This window comes from Ranitomeya imitator, chromosome 3 (assembly GCF_032444005.1).
Source record: "Ranitomeya imitator isolate aRanImi1 chromosome 3, aRanImi1.pri, whole genome shotgun sequence".
NCBI classification, from domain to species: Eukaryota; Metazoa; Chordata; class Amphibia; order Anura; family Dendrobatidae; genus Ranitomeya; species Ranitomeya imitator.
This window is the reverse complement of record NC_091284.1, coordinates 275,810,597-275,833,207: the sequence shown is the minus strand read 5'-3', so window position 1 is coordinate 275,833,207 and position 22,611 is coordinate 275,810,597. Positions and strand designations below refer to the sequence as shown.

At 42.1% G+C, this 22,611-nt stretch overlaps 1 protein-coding gene across 3 annotated transcripts in view; it reads right to left on the bottom strand.

Moving 5' to 3' along the window:
- The window catches only part of KIF21B (kinesin family member 21B), a 764,016-nt gene that overhangs the window by 521,043 nt on the left and 220,362 nt on the right, over positions 1 to 22,611 (bottom strand). For 2 of the 3 annotated variants that reach the window (XM_069756482.1, XM_069756483.1), the window contains exon 12: positions 22,484 to 22,565. In XM_069756482.1, the coding sequence (XP_069612583.1) occupies positions 22,484 to 22,565 (82 nt within the window). Of the gene's footprint in view, positions 1 to 22,474; positions 22,566 to 22,611 lie in introns of all 3 variants that reach the window. The other variant, XM_069756481.1, reaches the window with a different exon arrangement.

Sequence of the window (22,611 nt, the reverse complement as noted above, 5' to 3'; positions counted from 1 at the left end):
GGAGGAAACACAGATATAGGCCCAAAGAATAAAGTTGGCTAAATGCAGTTCAAAATTGGTAACACAGGAATAACCAGGGGGCATTGCAGTGGAGGACAACTGGAATGAGAGGCTGACACAGAGAGTAGGCCCAAATCAGTAAGTAGTCGAAATGCAGTTCAAAATTGGCAACCGTAGTAAACAGGCGGCACAGCTTTGTTCAGTGGAGGAGAACAGCAAGGAGTGGCAGACACCGATAGTAGGCCCCAACCCAACTAGTAGGCAAAATGCAGTCTAACATTAACAACTACTTAACGAGCGCCTGAAAACGGAATTTCAGGACAGGAAACCAGGAGAACAGCAAGGAGTGGCAGACACCGATAGTAGGCCCCAAACCAACTAGTACGCCAAATGCAGTTGTTCCGTTTAACCACAATTTAATGAGAGCCTGAAGATAGAAGTTCAGGAAAGGCAACCTGGAGAACACCTTGGAGTGGAACACACCATCTCTCTACACCCCATACCCAATTTGTAGGCCTAATGCAGTGTAGTTTCCAAGAACTACTAAACGAGAGCCGGAAGATCGAAGCTCAGGAAAGGCAACCTGGAGAACACCTTGGAGTGGAACACACCATCTCTCTACACCCCATACCCAATTTGTAGGCCTAATGCAGTGTAGTTTCCAACAACTACTAAACGAGAGCATGAAGATCGAAGCATTGGCGAGGAAACCTGGGGAACACCTTGGAGTGGAACTCACCATCTCTCTACACCCCATACCCAATTTGTAGGCCTAATGCAGTGTAGTTTCCAAGAACTACTAAACGAGAGCCGGAAGATCGAAGCTCAGGAAAGGCAACCTGGAAAACACCTTGGAGTGGAACACACCATCTCTCTACACCCCATACCCAATTTGTAGGCCTAATGCAGCGTAGTTTCCAACAACTACTAAACGAGAGCATGATGATCGAAGCATTGGCGAGGAAACCTGGGGAACACCTTGGAGTGGAACACACCATCTCTCTACAGTGGAACACACCATCTCTCTACACCCCATACCCAATTTGTAGGCCTAATGCAGCGTAGTTTCCAACAACTACTAAACGAGAGCCGGAAGATCGAAGCTCAGGAAAGGCAACCTGGGGAACACCTTGGAGTGGAACACACCATCTCTCTACACCCCATACCCAATTTGTAGGCCCAATGCAGCGTAGTTTCCAACAACTACTAAACGAGAGCCGGAAGATCGAAGCTCAGGAAAGGCAACCTGGGGAACACCTTGGAGTGTAACAAACCCTCTCTCTACACCATGGAAGGGCTGATTCTTAGGAAGGAAGGCTGTCGGAAAGAAGCAGGGCGCGTCCGAGGGTGATTATATTCTTATTAGGTATATACTCACCCTCGGACGCGCCCTGCTTCTTTATTTGTAATGAATGTTTATTTGCAATGTGGTTTTGACTTACTCTATTTTTTTGGTAAATAATGATTTTATTATTTTCATTGTTTTGCATCTTCTTGGCAATTATATAAAGAAGACGCGACAGGACAACACTCGGTGGATGCCATATCTGTGTTTAAAATTGAAAAAACCTTTCAGTTAACTACTTGCAGGAGAAAGTTATTGTAGCTGGTGGCCATTTTTAGTACTGTACCAGATTTTTGTTGTATGTGTTTGTTTTTAATGTTAAAATGTCTGCATTTGATATCTCTCCAGTATTTTCTTTTTTATAAGCAAAATACTTATTTTTATATTTTCTGATGTTGGTTCCAGGGGTACACGGGCAGCAGTGGTGTGGTCAGTGGAGGCCTAGTGGAAGGAGTGACCGCAGACAGGCATCGAAGGCCTAAAATAATAACACATGGCTGTAGGCAATTTTAAATTGGTTCCAGGGGTACACGGGCAGCAGTGGTGTGGTCAGTGGAGGCCTAGTGGAAGGAGTGACCACAGACAGGCATCGAAGGCCTAAAATAATAACACATGGCTGTAGGCAATTTTAAATTGGTTCCAGGGGTACACGGGCAGCAGTGGTGTGGTCAGTGGAGGCCTAGTGGAAGGAGTGACCACAGACAGGCATCGAAGGCCTAAAATAATAACACATGGCTGTAGGCAATTTTAAATTGGTTCCAGGGGTACACGGGCAGCAGTGGTGTGGTCAGTGGAGGCCTAGTGGAAGGAGTGACCGCAGACAGGCATCGAAGGCCTAAAATAATAACACATGGCTGTAGGCAATTTTAAATTGGTTCCAGGGGTACACGGGCAGCAGTGCCCTGGTCAGTGTAGTAGTAGTTGAAAGAATGGAAGGCAGACAGGCATCGAAGGCCTAAAATAAAAAAATTGGGCTGGCTGTAGGCAATTTTAAATTGGTTCCAGGGGTACACGGGCAGCAGTGGTGTGGTCAGTGGAGGCCTAGTGGAAGGAGTGACCACAGACAGGCATCGAAGGCCTAAAATAATAACACATGGCTGTAGGCAATTTTAAATTGGTTCCAGGGGTACACGGGCAGCAGTGGTGTGGTCAGTGGAGGCCTAGTGGAAGGAGTGACCGCAGACAGGCATCGAAGGCCTAAAATAATAACACATGGCTGTAGGCAATTTTAAATTGGCTCCAGGGGTACACGGGCAGCAGTGCCCTGGTCAGTGTAGTAGTAGTTGAAAGAATGGACCGCAGACAGGCATCGAAGGCCTAAAATAAAAAAATTGGGCTGGCTGTAGGCAATTTTAAATTGGTTCCAGGGGTACACGGGCAGCAGTGGTGTGGTCAGTGGAGGCCTAGTGGAAGGAGTGACCACAGACAGGCATCGAAGGCCTAAAATAATAACACATGGCTGTAGGCAATTTTAAATTGGTTCCAGGGGTACACGGGCAGCAGTGCCCTGGTCAGTGTAGTAGTAGTTGAAAGAATGGACCGCAGACAGGCATCGAAGGCCTAAAATAAAAAAATTGGGCTGGCTGTAGGCAATTTTAAATTGGTTCCAGGGGTACACGGGCAGCAGTGGTGTGGTCAGTGGAGGCCTAGTGGAAGGAGTGACCGCAGACAGGCATCGAAGGCCTAAAATAATAACACATGGCTGTAGGCAATTTTAAATTTGTTCCAGGGATACACGGGCAGCAGTGGTGTGGTCAGTGGAGGCCTAGTGGAAGGAGTGACCGCAGACAGGCATCGAAGGCCTAAAATAATAACACATGGCTGTAGGCAATTTTAAATTGGTTCCAGGGGTACACGGGCAGCAGTGGTGTGGTCAGTGGAGGCCTAGTGGAAGGAGTGACCACAGACAGGCATCGAAGGCCTAACATAACAAAAATGTCAATACAATGGTATTGTCAGTGGCAGGCATTGAAGGATGTCAGCGCATAGACTAAACATTGGTGGAGCTGTGAGATAATTTTGCAAGTGGTAGAGCACTGTTTGAGCTGGGGTGGGGGGAAACTGTCTTGTGGCCGGCGGTACAGGCCCAGGGCCCCTCATATTACAACGGTGTGTCTGACGTTGGGTGCGCACCACCACCGCCAGAGACACTTTATTGTACTAGGAGGGACCCAGTGGCAGTGCCGTCGACCAAAAGCGGGCTCACCCACCTCTTCAGACAAACTGCACTCTCACGGGTGCTGTCGCCAAGTGTCGATACCACGGCCCCATGTGGGGAGTTTGGCCATTTAGTGAGGTGTAAACATGTCGTATGCTGGACAATCAGGTGCAGAAAATTACGAGATTGGAAAAGGCATTCAGAATAGTCCACAGGCAAGACCTTTTCATAGGAAAGCTAGGTGTCAGCCGGGCAAGGTGGGGCAAAAGATTTCGAAATCCAGTTGTGGTTCATTTTAATGAAGGTTAGATCATCTACATTTTGGGTAGCCAGACGAGTCCTTTTTTCTGTTAGTATTGAACCTGCAGCACTGAATACTCTTTCTGATAGGACACTAGCTGCCGGGCAAGCAAGCTCCTGCAATGCATATTCTGCCAATTCTGGCCAGGTGTCTAATTTTGATGCCCAGTAATCAAATGGGAATGACGGTTGAGGGAGAACATCGATAAGGGATGAAAAATAGTTTGTAACCATACTGGACAAATGTTGTCTCCTGTCACTTTGAATTGATGCTGCAGTACCTGTCCTGTCTGCGGTCATAGCAAAATCACTCCACAACCTGGTCAGAAAACCCCTCTGGCCAACGCCACTTCTGATTTCTGCCCCTCTAACTCCTCTGGTCTGCTGGCCCCTGCAGCTCGTGTGAGAACGATCACGGGCGCTGTGTGCAGGGAATGCCAGAAGCAAACGGTCAACAAGAGTTGATTGTTTGGTTGCTAATATTAGTTCCAAGTTCTCATGTGGCATTATATTTTGCAATTTGCCTTTATAGCGAGGATCAAGGAGGCAGGCCAACCAGTAATCGTCATCATTCATCATTTTAGTTATGCGTGTGTCCCTTTTGAGGATACGTAAGGCATAATCCGCCATGTGGGCCAAAGTTCCAGTTCTCAAATCTGCGGTTGTGCTTGGTTGAGGGGCAGTTTCAGGCAAATCAACGTCACTTGTGTCCCTCAAAAAACCAGAACCCGGCCTTGCCGCGCCACCAATTTCCAGTGGCCCCGGAAAAGCTTCCTCATTAAAAATATAATCATCCCCATCATCCTCCTCGTCCTCCTCCTCCTCTTCGCCCGCTACCTTGTCCTGTACACTGCCCTGGCCAGACAATGGCTGACTGTCATCAAGGCTTTCCTCTTCCTCAGCTGCAGACGCCTGATCCTTTATGTGCGTCAAACTTTGCATCAGCAGACGCATTAGGGGGATGCTCATGCTTATTATGGCGTTGTCTGCACTAACCAGCCGTGTGCATTCCTCAAAACACTGAAGGACTTGACACATGTCTTGAATCTTCGACCACTGCACACCTGACAACTCCATGTCTGCCATCCTACTGCCTGCCCGTGTATGTGTATCCTCCCACAAAAACATAACAGCCCGCCTCTGTTCACACAGTCTCTGAAGCATGTGCAGTGTTGAGTTCCACCTTGTTGCAACGTCTATGATTAGGCGATGCTGGGGAAGGTTCAAAGAACGCTGATAGGTCTGCATACGGCTGGAGTGTACGGGCGAACGGCGGATATGTGAGCAAAGTCCACGCACTTTGAGGAGCAGGTCGGATAACCCCGGATAACTTTTCAGGAAGCACTGCACCACCAGGTTTAAGGTGTGAGCCAGGCAAGGAATGTGTTTCAGTTGGGAAAGGGAGATGGCAGCCATGAAATTCCTTCCGTTATCACTCACTACCTTGCCTGCCTCAAGATCTAAAGTGCCCAGCCATGACTGCGTTTCTTTCTGCAAGAACTCGGACAGAACTTCCGCGGTGTGTCTGTTGTCGCCCAAACACTTCATAGCCAATACAGCCTGCTGACGTTTGCCAGTAGCTGCCCCATAATGGGAGACCTGGTGTGCAACAGTGGCAGCTGCGGATGGAGTGGTTGTGCGACTGCGGTCTGTGGACGAGCTCTCGCTTCTGCAGGAGAACGAAGAGGAGGAGGAGGGGGTGCGAACGGCTACAGCCAATTGTTTCCTAGACCGTGGGCTAGGCAGAACTGTCCCAAACTTGCTGTCCCCTGTGGACCCTGCATCCACCACATTTACCCAGTGTGCCGTGATGGACACGTAACGTCCCTGGCCATGCCTACTGGTCCATGCATCTGTTGTCAGGTGCACCTTTGTGCTCACAGATTGCCTGAGTGCATGGACGATGCGCTCTTTAACATGCTGGTGGAGGGCTGGGATGGCTTTTCTGGAAAAAAAGTGTCGACTGGGTAGCTCGTAGCGTGGTACAGCGTAGTCCATCAGGGCTTTGAAAGCTTCGCTTTCAACTAACCGGTAGGGCATCATCTCTAACGAGATTAGTCTAGCTATGTGTGCGTTCAAACCCTGTGTACGCGGATGCGAGGCTAAGTACTTCCTTTTTCTAACCATAGTCTCATGTAGGGTGAGCTGGACTGGAGAGCTGGAGATCGTGGAACTAGCGGGGGTGCCGGTGGACATGGCAGACTGAGAGACGGTGGGAGATGGTATTGTTGCCACCGGTGCCCTAGATGCAGTGTTTCCTACTACGAAACTGGTGATTCCCTGACCCTGACGGCTTTGGCCTGGCAAAGAAACCTGCACAGATACTGCAGGTGGTGCGGAAAATGGTGGCCCTACACTGCCGGAAGGGATGTTGCGTTGCTGACTAGCTTCATTGGCCGAGGGTGCTACAACCTTAAGGGACGTTTGGTAGTTAGTCCAGGCTTGCAAATGCATGGTGGTTAAATGTCTATGCATGCAACTTGTATTGAGACTTTTCAGATTCTGTCCTCTGCTTAAGGTAGTTGAACATTTTTGACAGATGACTTTGCGCTGATCAATTGGATGTTGTTTAAAAAAAATGCCAGACTGCACTCTTTCTAGCATCGGATACCTTTTCAGGCATTGCAGACTGAGCTTTAACCGGATGGCCACGCTGTCCTCCAACAGGTTTTAGCTTTGCCATGCGTTTTAGGCAAGATACGGGCCCGGCAGACGGAACCTGTTGCGATGTTGATGCCTGCTGCGGCCCCTCCTCCTCCGCTTCAGAACTGCTGCCGCCTGCACTCTGTTCCCCCAATGGCTGCCAATCGGGGTCAAGAACTGGGTCATCTATTACCTCTTCTTGTAGCTCGTGTGCAACTTCGTCTGTGTCACCGTGTCGGTCGGTGGTATAGCGTTCGTGATGGGGCAACATAGTCTCATCAGGGTCTGATTCTTGATCATTACCCTGCGAGGGCAATGTTGTGGTCTGAGTCAAAGGACCAGCATAGTAGTCTGGCTGTGGCTGTGCATCAGTGCACTCCATGTCAGATTCAACTTGTAATGGGCATGGACTGTTAACTGCTTCACTTTCTAAGCCAGGGACGGTATGTGTAAAGAGCTCCATGGAGTAACCCGTTGTGTCGCCTGCTGCATTCTTCTTTGTTGTTGTTTTTGCTGAAGAGGACAAGGAAGCGACTTGTCCCTGACCGTGAACATCCACTAACGACGCGCTGCTTTGACATTTACCAGTTTCACGAGAGGAGGCAAAAGAGGTAGAGGCTGAGTCAGCAAGATAAGCCAAAACTTGCTCTTGCTGCTCCGGCTTTAAAAGCGGTTTTCCTACTCCCAGAAAAGGGAGCATTCGAGGCCTTGTGTAGCCAGACGACAAACCTGGCTCCACAGCTCCAGACTTAGGTGCAATATTTTTTTTCCCACGACCAGCTGATGCTCCACCACTACCACTACCCTCATTACCAGCTGACAATGAACGCCCCCGGCCACGACCTCTTCCACCATACTTCCTCATTGTTTTAAAAACGTAAACAAACTACCGGTATTTGTTGCTGTCACACAAATTACACGGTGAGCTATAACTTCAGTATGATTTAGCTACCCCTTTACAGGTGAGTGAGACCACAACGAAAATCAGGCACAATGTTACACACTCTGTTGTTGGTGGCAACAAATGAGAGAGATGCCACACACGCAGGACTGTCACTGAAGCACAAATGTAAATATTGATCTCCCACTGATTTGATTTTTTTTTTTTTTTTCAGGGAGACTTTAGGAAAAAAAAAAATAGAATAAAATGATTTTTTCAGGAAGAATTTAGAAACCAAAGAAAATAAAATGATTTTTTCAGGGAGAATTTAGAAAACAAATAAAACAAAAAAAGGCTTTCTATGGCCCACTGAGTGAGAGATGACGCACACAGGAGTCAGGAGTGGCACACAAGCCCAGAGGCCAATATTTATCTCCCACTGATTGATGTAGTGATTTTTTCAGGTAGATTTTGGAACCCAAATCAAGCTAAAAAAAAATAATAGGCTTTCTATGGCCCACAATTGGAGAGAGAGAGAGAGATGGCACACCCAGGAGTCAAGACTGGCACACAAGCAGAAAGGGCAATATTAATCTCCCACTGATTTGTTTTTTTTTGTTTTTTTTTCAGGGAGACTTTAGGAAAAAAAAAATAGAATAAAATGATTTTTTCAGGAAGAATTTAGAAACCAAATAAAATAAAATGATTTTTTCAGGGAGAATTTAGAAAACAAATAAAACAAAAAAAGGCTTTCTATGGCCCACTGAGTGAGAGATGACGCACACAGGAGTCAGGAGTGGCACACAAGCCCAGAGGCCAATATTTATCTCCCACTGATTGATGTAGTGATTTTTTCAGGTAGATTTTGGAACCCAAATCAAGCTAAAAAAATAATAGGCTTTCTATGGCCCACAATTGGAGAGAGAGAGAGAGATGGCACACCCAGGAGTCAAGACTGGCACACAAGCAGAAAGGGCAATATTAATCTCCCACTGATTTGTTTTTTTTGTTTTTTTTTTCAGGGAGACTTTAGGAAAAAAAAAATAGAATAAAATGATTTTTTCAGGAAGAATTTAGAAACCAAATAAAATAAAATGATTTGTTCAGGGAGAATTTAGAAAACAAATAAAACAAAAAAAGGCTTTCTATGGCCCACTGAGTGAGAGATGACGCACACAGGAGTCAGGAGTGGCACACAAGCCCAGAGGCCAATATTTATCTCCCACTGATTGATGTAGTGATTTTTTCAGGTAGATTTTGGAACCCAAATCAAGCTAAAAAAATAATAGGCTTTCTATGGCCCACAATTGGAGAGAGAGAGAGAGATGGCACACCCAGGAGTCAAGACTGGCACACAAGCAGAAAGGGCAATATTAATCTCCCACTGATTTGTTTTTTTTTTTTTTTTTTTCAGGGAGACTTTAGGAAAAAAAAATAGAATAAAATGATTTTTTCAGGAAGAATTTAGAAACCAAATAAAATAAAATGATTTTTTCAGGGAGAATTTAGAAAACAAATAAAACAAAAAAAGGCTTTCTATGGCCCACTGAGTGAGAGATGACGCACACAGGAGTCAGGAGTGGCACACAAGCCCAGAGGCCAATATTTATCTCCCACTGATTGATGTAGTGATTTTTTCAGGTAGATTTTGGAACCCAAATCAAGCTAAAAAAATAATAGGCTTTCTATGGCCCACAATTGGAGAGAGAGAAAGAGATGGCACACCCAGGAGTCAAGACTGGCACACAAGCAGAAAGGGCAATATTAATCTCCCACTGATTTGTTTTTTTTGTTTTTTTTTTCAGGGAGACTTTAGGAAAAAAAAAATAGAATAAAATGATTTTTTCAGGAAGAATTTAGAAACCAAATAAAATAAAATGATTTGTTCAGGGAGAATTTAGAAAACAAATAAAACAAAAAAAGGCTTTCTATGGCCCACTGAGTGAGAGATGACGCACACAGGAGTCAGGAGTGGCACACAAGCCCAGAGGCCAATATTTATCTCCCACTGATTGATGTAGTGATTTTTTCAGGTAGATTTTGGAACCCAAATCAAGCTAAAAAAATAATAGGCTTTCTATGGCCCACAATTGGAGAGAGAGAGAGAGATGGCACACCCAGGAGTCAAGACTGGCACACAAGCAGAAAGGGCAATATTAATCTCCCACTGATTTGTTTTTTTTTTTTTTTTTTTCAGGGAGACTTTAGGAAAAAAAAAATAGAATAAAATGATTTTTTCAGGAAGAATTTAGAAACCAAATAAAATAAAATGATTTTTTCAGGGAGAATTTAGAAAACAAATAAAACAAAAAAAGGCTTTCTATGGCCCACTGAGTGAGAGATGACGCACACAGGAGTCAGGAGTGGCACACAAGCCCAGAGGCCAATATTTATCTCCCACTGATTGATGTAGTGATTTTTTCAGGTAGATTTTGGAACCCAAATCAAGCTAAAAAAATAATAGGCTTTCTATGGCCCACAATTGGAGAGAGAGAGAGAGAGAGAGATGGCACACCCAGGAGTCAAGACTGGCACACAAGCAGAAAGGGCAATATTAATCTCCCACTGATTTGTTTTTTGTTTTTGTTTTTTCAGGGAGACTTTAGGAAAAAAAAAATAGAATAAAATGATTTTTTCAGGAAGAATTTAGAAACCAAATAAAATAAAATGATTTTTTCAGGGAGAATTTAGAAAACAAATAAAACAAAAAAAGGCTTTCTATGGCCCACTGAGTGAGAGATGACGCACACAGGAGTCAGGAGTGGCACACAAGCCCAGAGGCCAATATTTATCTCCCACTGATTGATGTAGTGATTTTTTCAGGTAGATTTTGGAACCCAAATCAAGCTAAAAAAATAATAGGCTTTCTATGGCCCACAATTGGAGAGAGAGAAAGAGATGGCACACCCAGGAGTCAAGACTGGCACACAAGCAGAAAGGGCAATATTAATCTCCCACTGATTTGTTTTTTTTTGTTTTTTTTTCAGGGAGACTTTAGGAAAAAAAAAATAGAATAAAATGATTTTTTCAGGAAGAATTTAGAAACCAAATAAAATAAAATGATTTGTTCAGGGAGAATTTAGAAAACAAATAAAACAAAAAAAGGCTTTCTATGGCCCACTGAGTGAGAGATGACGCACACAGGAGTCAGGAGTGGCACACAAGCCCAGAGGCCAATATTTATCTCCCACTGATTGATGTAGTGATTTTTTCAGGTAGATTTTGGAACCCAAATCAAGCTAAAAAAATAATAGGCTTTCTATGGCCCACAATTGGAGAGAGAGAGAGAGAGATGGCACACCCAGGAGTCAAGACTGGCACACAAGCAGAAAGGGCAATATTAATCTCCCACTGATTTGTTTTTTTGTTTATTTTTTTCAGGGAGACTTTAGGGAAAAAAAAATAGAATAAAATGATTTTTTCAGGAAGAATTTAGAAACCAAATAAAATAAAATGATTTTTTCAGGGAGAATTTAGAAAACAAATAAAACAAAAAAAGGCTTTCTATGGCCCACTGAGTGAGAGATGACGCACACAGGAGTCAGGAGTGGCACACAAGCCCAGAGGCCAATATTTATCTCCCACTGATTGATGTAGTGATTTTTTCAGGTAGATTTTGGAACCCAAATCAAGCTAAAAAAATAATAGGCTTTCTATGGCCCACAATTGGAGAGAGAGAGAGAGATGGCACACCCAGGAGTCAAGACTGGCACACAAGCAGAAAGGGCAATATTAATCTCCCACTGATTTGTTTTTTGTTTTTTGTTTTTCAGGGAGACTTTAGGAAAAAAAAAATAGAATAAAATGATTTTTTCAGGAAGAATTTAGAAACCAAATAAAATAAAATGATTTTTTCAGGGAGAATTTAGAAAACAAATAAAACAAAAAAAGGCTTTCTATGGCCCACTGAGTGAGAGATGACGCACACAGGAGTCAGGAGTGGCACACAAGCCCAGAGGCCAATATTTATCTCCCACTGATTGATGTAGTGATTTTTTCAGGTAGATTTTGGAACCCAAATCAAGCTAAAAAAAAATAGGCTTTCTATGGCCCACAATTGGAGAGAGAGAAAGAGATGGCACACCCAGGAGTCAAGACTGGCACACAAGCAGAAAGGGCAATATTAATCTCCCACTGATTTGTTTTTTTTTTTTTTTTTTTCAGGGAGACTTTAGGAAAAAAAAATAGAATAAAATGATTTTTTCAGGAAGAATTTAGAAACCAAATAAAATAAAATGATTTGTTCAGGGAGAATTTAGAAAACAAATAAAACAAAAAAAGGCTTTCTATGGCCCACTGAGTGAGAGATGACGCACACAGGAGTCAGGAGTGGCACACAAGCCCAGAGGCCAATATTTATCTCCCACTGATTGATGTAGTGATTTTTTCAGGTAGATTTTGGAACCCAAATCAAGCTAAAAAAATAATAGGCTTTCTATGGCCCACAATTGGAGAGAGAGAGAGAGAGATGGCACACCCAGGAGTCAAGACTGGCACACAAGCAGAAAGGGCAATATTAATCTCCCACTGATTTGTTTTTTTGTTTTTTTTTTCAGGGAGACTTTAGGAAAAAAAAAATAGAATAAAATGATTTTTTCAGGAAGAATTTAGAAACCAAATAAAATAAAATGATTTTTTCAGGGAGAATTTAGAAAACAAATAAAACAAAAAAAGGCTTTCTATGGCCCACTGAGTGAGAGATGACGCACACAGGAGTCAGGAGTGGCACACAAGCCCAGAGGCCAATATTTATCTCCCACTGATTGATGTAGTGATTTTTTCAGGTAGATTTTGGAACCCAAATCAAGCTAAAAAAATAATAGGCTTTCTATGGCCCACAATTGGAGAGAGAGAGAGAGATGGCACACCCAGGAGTCAAGACTGGCACACAAGCAGAAAGGGCAATATTAATCTCCCACTGATTTTTTTTTTTTTTTTTTTTTTTTTTTCAGGGAGACTTTAGGAAAAAAAAAAATAGAATAAAATGATTTTTTCAGGAAGAATTTAGAAACCAAAGAAAATAAAATGATTTTTTCAGGGAGAATTTAGAAAACAAATAAAACAATAAAAAGGCTTTCTATGGCCCACTGAGTGAGAGATGACGCACACAGGAGTCAGGAGTGGCACACAAGCCCAGAGGCCAATATTTATCTCCCACTTTTTTTTTTTGTTCCAGGGAAAATTTATAAACCCAATAAAAAAAATAATAAATAGGCTTTCTATGGCCCACTATCTGAGAGACAGAGAGAGATGGCACGCTTAGGACTGGCACACAAGCCCAAAGGCCAATATTAATCTCCCTTTTTTTTTGTAAGGGAGAATTTATAAAACCAAAAAAAAATAAATAAATAGGCTTTCTATGGCCCACTATTTGTGAGAGAGATGGCACGCTCAGGACTGGCACACAAGCCCTGAGGCCAATATTAATCTCCCACTTTTTTTTTTTTTTCCAGGGAAAATTTATAAACCCAATAAAAAAAAAAATAAATAAATAGGCTTTCTATGGCCCACTATCTGAGAGAGAGAGATGGCACGCTTAGGACTGGCACACAAGCCCAAAGGCCAATATTAATCTCCCACTGATTGATTTATTGATTTTTTCAGGTAGAATTTAGAACCCAAATAAAGCAAAAAAAAAAAAAAAATGGGCTTTCTATGGCCCACTGAGTGAGTGATGATGCACACAGGAGTCAGGAGTGGCACACAAGCCCTGAGGCCAATATTTTTCTCCCACTGATTGATGTAGTGATTTTTTCAGGTAGATTTTAGAACCAAAATCAAGCAAAAAAATAAATAGGCTTTCTATGGCCCACTGAGTGAGTGATGATGCACACAGGAGTCAAGAGTGGCACACAAGCCCTGAGGCCAATATTTTTCTCCCACTGATTGATGTAGTGATTTTTTCAGGTAGATTTTATAACCCAAATCAAGCAAAAAAATAAATAGGCTTTCTATGGCCCACTGAGTGAGAGATGGCACACACAGGGATGGCACTCTAGCAGAAATGTCAATCTTAATCTCCCACAAAAAAAAAAAAAAAAACAGGGAGTGTCCTTCAATTACTATCTCCCTGCAGTAATCTCAGCCAGGTATGGCAGGCAGCAATAAGGAGTGGACTGATGCACAAATTAAATAAAAAGTGTGTACAAACCAAAAAGATAGCTGTGCAGAAAGGAAGGAACAAGAGGATTTGTGCTTTGAAAAAAGCAGTTGGTTTGCACAGCGGCGTACACACAGCAATGCAGCTATCAGGGAGCCTTCTAGGGCAACCCAATGAGCTACAGCGCTGAGGGAAAAAAAAAAAATGTAGCTTCCACTGTCCCTGCACACCGAAGGTGGTGTTGGGCAGTGGAAATCGCTACAGCACAAGCGGTTTGGTGGTTAATGGACCCTGCCTAACGCTATCCCTGCTTCTGACGAAGCGGCAGCAACCTCTCCCTAAGCTCAGATCAGCAGCAGTAACATGGCGGTCGGCGGGAACTCCCCTTTATAGCCCCTGTGACGCCGCAGACAGCAAGCCAATCACTGCAATGCCCTTCTCTAAGATGGTGGGGACCAGGACCTATGTCATCACGCTGCCCACACTCTGCGTTTACCTTCATTGGCTGAGAAATGGTGCTTTTCGCGTCATTGAAACGCGACTTTGGCGCGAAAGTCGCGTACCGCATGGCCGACCCCGCACAGGGGTCGGATCGGGTTTCATGAAACCCGACTTTGCCAAAAGTCGGCGACTTTTGAAAATGAACGACCCGTTTCGCTCAACCCTAGTCCTGGGTTCTAATCCCACCCAGGACAACATCTGCAAAGAGTTTGTATGTTCTCTCCGTGTTTGCGTGGGCTTCCTCCGGGCACTCCGGTTTCCTCCCACATTCCAAAGACATACTCATATGGATTCTAGATTGTGAGCCCCATCGGGGACAGTGATGATAATGTGTGGTTCACACATGTACGGTTCGTACTGTAACTGTAAACCGCTGCAGAATATGTTAGCGCTATATAAAAATAAAGATTATTATTATTATTAATGATTCCTAAGAGTGGGGAGGATCCTGAAAAGATTCAGAATTATTGCACAATTTCTTTAATTAATAGTGACTAAAATATATTTCAAAATATTAGCTGACAGGCTAAAATCTATCCTCCCACATTTACAAGTAGATGATCAGATTGGGTTCACCAAGGGTCGCCAGGCCTCGGATGGGACCAGAAGAGTAATCAACTTAATGAATATTATTAACAGTACAAACTCACAAGCTGTTTTTCTGGCACTGGATGCCGAGAAAACCTTTGATAGGCTAAATTGGTCTTACCTGAGAGCAACTCTTGAAAAGTTTGGCTTTTATTCCATATTCTTGTCTACTGTATTTGCTCTATACTTGGCACCCAGTGCCAGGATATACTCTAATAATTTTTTGTCTGACCCATTTACAATCTCCAATAGTATGCGACAGGGGTGTCCTCTGTCCCCTCTGTTGTTGGTCCTCGCAATGGAACTTTTTGCAGAAAACATAATATCAAATATTGATATTTTGGGAGTCAGTCTGAAGTCTCGTCATTTTAAAATCGGGTTATTTGCCGATGACTTATTTTTCACGCTTCTGGACCCTATAACCTCGATTAAAGCTTTACCTTTTGAACTAGAGGCTTTTGCTGATATATCTTACTTTAAGATTAATCCCCAGAAATCAAAATATCTTACCTTCAATATGAAGGACTCTGATAAAAGGGAGTTAACAGAACAGATGAACTTCACTAGGGGTAATGATGTCATACAATATTTGGGAATAACTATTTCTAATAAGCTACAAAATATAATTAAAGTCAACTTAGAAAAAACTCTAAAATCGATCACTAGTGACATTACACATTTTGCTCATTCTGAATTGTCCTTATTTGGAAGAATAATGACTAGAAAAACTTTTGCTTTGCCCAAGGTTTTGTATTTTTTCAGGACCCTCCCTCTAACCTTGTCATATCAATCTATTTATAAATTCCAAAACTTGGTACATTCATTTTTATGGAGCAGGAAAAAGGCTAGGATCTCCTTAGATATTCTATGTAAACATAAACGCAATGGTGGGGCTGGGTTACCTAATTTCTACCCTTATTATTTAGCCTCATTAGTTAAACAAACTTGGTACTGGTTTGAAGGCAGATCTTATCCAGCCTGGTTTCAAATTGAAAATCAAATTAACAGCCCCCAGTCTATTCAACACATCTTTTTCAGCTTCTTATTTCACAAGACAGCAGAGGGAATCCTCTCATCCTATTTTTAGAGCTGTTATTCATGCTTGGAGGTTACAGCTCAAACCTTCAAGGAAGAATTTTAACAGAACCGAACAAATCTTGAAGTTTCCTATTCAACTATTGTCCACGTTTTATAATTTTTCACTATCCGATTCCTGGAGTAAGTCAGGAATTAAAAAAAATTGGTAATATATATATATTCCTCACTGTTAGTGAGTTAAAAATAAAATTTAATTTTCCCTGTTCTGAATTAATCCCTTAAATAATTTTAAAATAAGGTATTTAGTAACTACTAGGTAGCAAACCTCTTAACCTAAATATTCTCGTTTTACCACTGTGCAATGTTAAAAATAAAAATATATGGAGCCTAAGCATTTATAAAATTTTCAATAAAGATGGTGTTGGTTTCAAAAACGTTTACTTGAAGAGGTGGGAATCTAACCCTAAATCCTTTCAGGCTGAGAGCTGGGACAATGCTATTAAGACCACTTACAAACCCATCATTTCCTTAGTTCTACACGAGTCCTACATTAAGGTAATTACTAAGTGGTATTATACCCCAATTAGATTAGCACACATAATTCCGGATTATTCCCAAACATGCTGGAGGAAATGCGGCCACCAAGGTAATTTATAACATCTTTTAAGGAGTTGCCAAAAGGTGAAGCTTCTATGGTCAAAAGTTTCTAATTATATTAATTCACTCACTGATAATTTTGTGCTTACACCACAAAGAGCTCTTTTTTCCCTGGACATGGAAATAGTTGACCCTCAGGTTAAATTCATTATCATTCATATATTTCTTATTGTCAAATATATGTTAGCGCTTTGGTGGAATAAGCCAGATCTCCCTAAATTTGAAGACATTATGGATCAAATTCACCAACACAATTTTTTGGAGTGGAGATAATGCTGCAAATAATAGTGGTATTAAAAATTTCTTGAAAAAATTGAAGATTTGGATTGATAAATTCTATAACCCTTAACCTCCTGATAGATTTTCAAATAAAATAAATAATTGTAATTTACTTGTCCTTCCAAAATATCGCACTCATTTAAATGCATTTATGCATTTTATTACTGTTGAACTATTGTATTACATTTGGTTCTCTAGTTTTTTTTATTGTATCCCTTCCCCTATTCTTCACTGTTATATTTTCCCTCCCCTATTCACAATTCCTGGTTTTTATTCAAAAATTAATAAAAATATTTAAAAAGAAATCCAGGAATGAGGTTTATTGGTCCAAAATACCAATAAACCACATTCATGGATTCCTGACTCATCATCTTTCTTCCGCCGGCAGCACAGATTTAACCTATTTTTAAATCCATTCCTTGATGTTCTCATGGGTGTGGGTTTGCAGCAGCCTAAGCCTTTTCAGTGGCTGTGATCACACGACCCGATGAGGTAAGCACCTTTACTCACATTGTATCAATTTTAATCCAGATAAGACCCTGTTGTGCTTATTGTCTTTCCAGCCCTACATTCTCAGTGACAAAGAAACACACCATCATTATGCTAAAAAAAGGAGAAATACATGAGAGAGATAGCAGAAATATTATGAGTGGTCAAATCAATAGCTTAGCATATTCTGAAAAAATAAGGGCCCAGTGGAGAATTTAGGAACTCAAAAAGGCTTTGACATCCACGGAAGACAACAGTGGTGGATGATCGCAGAATCCTTTCCATGGTGAAGACAAACCTAACAACATCCACTCAAGAACACTCTGCAAGAAGTAGGTGTTTCAGTATCTAAGTCTACCATAAAGATACAGTGGGTTCACCACAAGGTGCAAGCCATTAATCAGCCATAAGAATAGAAAGGCCAGATTAGATTTTGCAAAAAAACATCTAAAAAAGCCAGCAGGGTTCTGGAAAAGAATTCTTTGGACAGATGAAACTAAGATCAACTTATACCAGAATGGTAGGAAGAAGAATATAAGGAGAAGTCATGAAACGGCTCATGATCCTATGCACATCACATCCTCTGTAACACATGGTGTCTACAGTGTGATGGCATGGGCATCCATTGGCATTGGATCACTGGTGTTTATTGATGATGCGACAGAAGACAAAAGCAGAGGGATGAATTCTGAAGTGTACAGGTCTATACTTTCTGCTCAGATTCAAACAAATGCAGCAAGGTTGATTGGATGATTCTTCACACTACAGTACACTTCTTTTTAAGGCAAAGAAGTGTAATAATCTGCAATGGCCAAGTCAATCACCAGATCTCAACCTCATCGATCATGCATTTCACATGCTTAAAACAAAACTTAAGGCAGGAAGACCCACAAACAAGAAACAATTTAAGGCTGGTTTCACATTTGCGTTTGTTTTGTTTTTTTCGTTTTTGCGCAAAAAAACGCAAAAAAGCATGCGTTTTTTCCCCTGTACTTAACATTAAAAACGCATGTGTTTTTTTGCAAAAATTTTGACGCGTTTTTACGCGTTTAGACGACGCATGCATTTTTTCTCTGCATGCGTTGTGTTGCAGAAATGCAACATGTAGTAATTTCTGCTGCATTTTTTTGCCGCAAAAAAACACATGTGTTTTTTGCGGCAAAAAAATGTATTGATGTCTATGTAAACGCATGCGTTTTTAAGCACATGTGTTTGCATGCGTTTTTATAGAAAAACACAAGAATACACACTGATAAGCCACCCCCCCAACCCCTAACCCTAAGGGATCCTAACCCTAACCCCAAGGGTTAGGGTTATGATCCCTATGGTTAGGGTTAGGATCCCTAGGGTTAGGGTTAGGGCTAGGGTTTGTGTTAGGGTTAGGGTTTGTGTTAGGGTTAGAGTTTCGGTTAGGATTAGGGTTTGTGTTAGGGTTAGGGTTAGAGTTTGGGTTAGAGTTTGGGTTAGGTTTAGGATCCCTAGGGTTAGGGCTAGGGTTAGGGCTAGAGTTTGGGTTAGGGTTTGTTAGGGTTAGGGTTAGAGTTTGGGTTAGGGTTAGGATCCCTAGGGTTAGGGCTAGGGTTAGAGATTGGGTTAGGGTTAGGGTTTGTGTTAGGGTTAGAGTTTGGGTTAGGGTTAGAGTTTGGGTTAGGATCCCTAGGGTTAGGGTTAGGGCTAGGGTTAGGGTTTGTGTTAGTGTTAGGGTTTGTGTTAGGGTTAGGGTTTGGGTTAGAGTTTGGGTTAGGGTTGGGGTTTGTGTTAGGGTTAGAGTTTGGGTTAGAGTTTGGGTTAGGGTTAGGGTTTGTGTTAGGGTTAGGGTTTGTGTTAGGGTTAGAGTTTGGGTTAGGGTTAGAGTTTGGGTTAGGGTTTGTGTTCGGGTTAGAGTTTGGGTTAGGGTTAGAGTTTGTGTTAGGGTTTGTGTTAGGGTTAGGGTTTGTGTTAGGGTTAGGGTTAGAGTTTGGGTTAGAGTTTGGGTTAGAGTTTGTGTTAGGGTTAGGGTTAGAGTTTAGGTTAGGGTTAGAGTTTGGGTTAGGGTTAGAGTTTGGGTTAGGGTTAGTGTTAAGGTTAGGGTTAGAGTTTGGGTTAGGGTTAGAGTTTGGGTTAGGGTTAGGATCCCTAGGGTTACTAGGGATCCTAACCCTAACCCTATCCCTAACCCTAGGTATTTCTTTTTATAGTGGGTTTTCTAGTTGATTTTGATGATTGGCAGCTGTCACACACTTCTCATCATGCGTTTCAAAAATGCAAACGCAGGAAAAAACGCTTGTAAATGCATCAAAACGCCACGTTTGTGTTAAAACATGCAAAAACGCATGCGCCTAAAAAACGCAGCGTTTAAACGTGTTTTTTCACCAAATGCGTTTGCGTTTAAAACGCTGCGTTTTTAAACGCAAATGTGAAACCAGCCTAAGTCAGCTGCAGTGAAGGCATATCAAAGGAGGAAACCCATATTTGGTGTTGTCCATGGCTTCATTGCCTGCAGACGATTCTCTACAAAGAATTAAAAATGAAAATTGTATTTATGGTAAAGTAAATTCATCCAATTACTTTTGAGTGACTTAAATGAGGAGGCTTTGTAGAAAAATGGTTGCAATTCTTAAATGTTTCCCAAGATAATTTTGTTCAACCCTTATATTAAACCTGAAAGTCTACACTTCAATTGTATTTCAGTTGTTTAATTTTAAATAAAAAATAGCGGCATTCAGAGCCAAAATTATGAAGATTTGGTTACTGTCCAAATATTTCTTGACCTGACTGTACACTTACTGTATGCATTATAGAAAGGTCAAGAGAAAGGGAGGTGTCAATTACATCCTAGTTTGCTACATTTCTCATGATTGATACATCAGATTTTTACAAAAACAGGTATTATTTTTTGGGGGGAAACAATCACCTATGCAGTCATACCACTACTTCTATATGTAAAAAATGTCCGGGTAGGTTTTTATTATCCATGGGAATAACCAACTTTTATATGTGGGAAGAACAGAGTCCTTATCTGTATACTAGATGGTGGCCCGATTCTAACGCATCAGGTCTTGTAGAATATGTATGTAGTTTATTTATGAAGATTTAACAATAATGGAATGAATACACAGGATTTTCCGGGTAAAATATATACATTATCAGTGAAGTGGTGTTTAAATCCCACGCCAATCAGCGCAGCGGGGTTTAAATCCTGAGCCAATATCGCTGATTGGTCGTGGCCGGCCGGGCGCAACCAATCAGCGAAGTGTGGTTCAAATCCCACGCCAATTCGCGGCCGGACTGCGACTATCGCTGATTGGTTGTGCCAGGCCGGCCACAACCAATCAGCACAGCGTGGTTCAAATCCCGTGCCAATTCGTGGCCGGACTGCGCCTGTCGCTGATTGGTCACGGGCAGCTGGCAAGACCAATCAGCGACGCGGGATTTCCATTACAGACAGAATTAGATGATTATATAGTAGATACCCGATGCGTTAGAATCGGACCACCATTTAGTATTCATATAAACAGTGGTGCTTACATTTATGATTTAACCCATTGGACACACTGCCATTGTTTTTCTCCTGTCTTTATTTTAAGAGTCAAAACTTTATTAGTCATCTATCGCTGTATGACAGCTTGTTTTCTACAGGATGACTTATAGTTTTCAAAGACACCATTTATTTTACCATATGATAAACTTAAAAAGGGGAAAATTTTTATTCTCTCCTTCACGGACTGTCCTCCATGTTGTTCTCTCCCTCACAGACTGTCCTCCATGTTATTCTCTCCCTCACACACTGCCCTCCATGTTATTCTCACCCTCACAGACTGTCCTCCATGTTATTCTCTCCCTCACAGACTGTCCTCCATGTTATTCTCTCCCTCACACACTGTTCTCCATGTTATTCTCTCCCTCACAGACTGTCCTCCATGTTATTCTCTCCCTCACAGACTGTCATCCAAGTTATTCTCTCCCTCACACACTATCCTCCATGTTATTCTCTCCCTCACAGACTGTCCTCCATGTTATTCTCTCCCTCACAGACTGCCCTCCATGTTATTCTCACCCTCACAGACTGTCCTCCATGTTATGCTCTCCCTCACAGACTGTCCTCCATGTTATTCTCTCCCTCACACACTATCCTCCATGTTATTCTCTCCCTCACAGACTGTCCTCCATGTTATTCTCTCCCTCACAGACTGTCCTTCATTCTATTTTCTTTCTAGTATATGTATGTAGTTTAGTTATGGATGCTGACTGGTCAAGGCCGGCCAGGCAAGACCAATCAGCAACGTGGGATTTCGGTTACAGACAAACAGACACTTAGACAATTATAAATATAGATGTGTTATATTCAAATAAGATTTTGGAGAAAATGTAAGTTTCAAACACACTGACTATTTTCAGTAGGTTATCAATATGATATATGCATGCACAATTAGAGGTTCAGGAGCTCAACCTTTCTAGAGACACGCTTCATGTACTAAGAGCGACTATGTGAATAAGACCAGGGACTGGGTCAAAATGTTTCCTTGAAGCGGGAGTAAGATGTCGCTAAGAAAGAAGCGTGACGAAGGAATCCGTGAATTCCAAAACGCATAGGATTATTGGTCCATTCCGCTTTTTGTAGCCATTCACGTGAGCAATCACGTGACCGTGACGTCACGAAAGGTTCTGTACCTACAGTGTACCTATCGGCTTCTTTCTTAGTGGCTTCTTGCTCCCGCTTCACACGGGTGAAGACTCCTGAGGGATGCGTGCCACCGGCCGAGGCAGGGCCCGGAGTCTTCCAACTTAACACACAAGTGCCGACTTTTCAGCACGGAAGGATTCTATGGCGGCACCAAAGACATCAGTGATCTGAACAGCACCGCCGTGTAACAGGTATTTCTATCTTAAACTTAAGTGCCCTTATTGATCCAAACGGCACTCCAGATTATTCATCTGCCACGTAGGATACCAGCAGGGCATGTTCTAAACCTATGCTGTCAGCTAATGCTATATTGCCACACTACCATTATTGGATGTCAAGGTTCCCCACCCTTGACTCAGCAGCTAATTATTCCTCATTAAATTACCAGTAGCAGTAAGGGACTTATCCAAGCGCAAATATAATAAAAAATAGCCACGCTAGCGCCACTGGTTTATTTATTCTTTATCTTTGATTCAGGAAGATGTCAGTAGTAAAAATGTGACTGCCTACATGTCCAATTGTGTCCAGAATTTTAAAGAATTGCATGCAGTCAGATTTGGTTTTTATTTTCTTGCATGGTAGATGTGCTGCACATCATGCGACTGCTGCAACTGTCCACTCAACATTGATTTTTGAACATACGGCACGTTCCTGCTGAGGCCACTACTTGGCTGCCCTGATCACGTGGATGTAGTACAGTGCAAAGTCTGCCACGGATTACCAGAGCACTGGCATCAGAATGGCTGGGTATATAACTGATAAGTTTTGCTGTATTTTTAACACACAACCTCTTTATATGATGTACAAAAATAAAATGTTTCAGTATTTCACACCTCTCTTACCGCTTCTCCTTCATTTTCATCTGTTTCTTCACTGTTTTCATAGTGACGTTTCTCTCTTTTTTTAATATTCTTTACTTCAGAGCTGTGATAAAAATAAAAAACAGTAGGTAGTAAAAAAAATCTGTTAG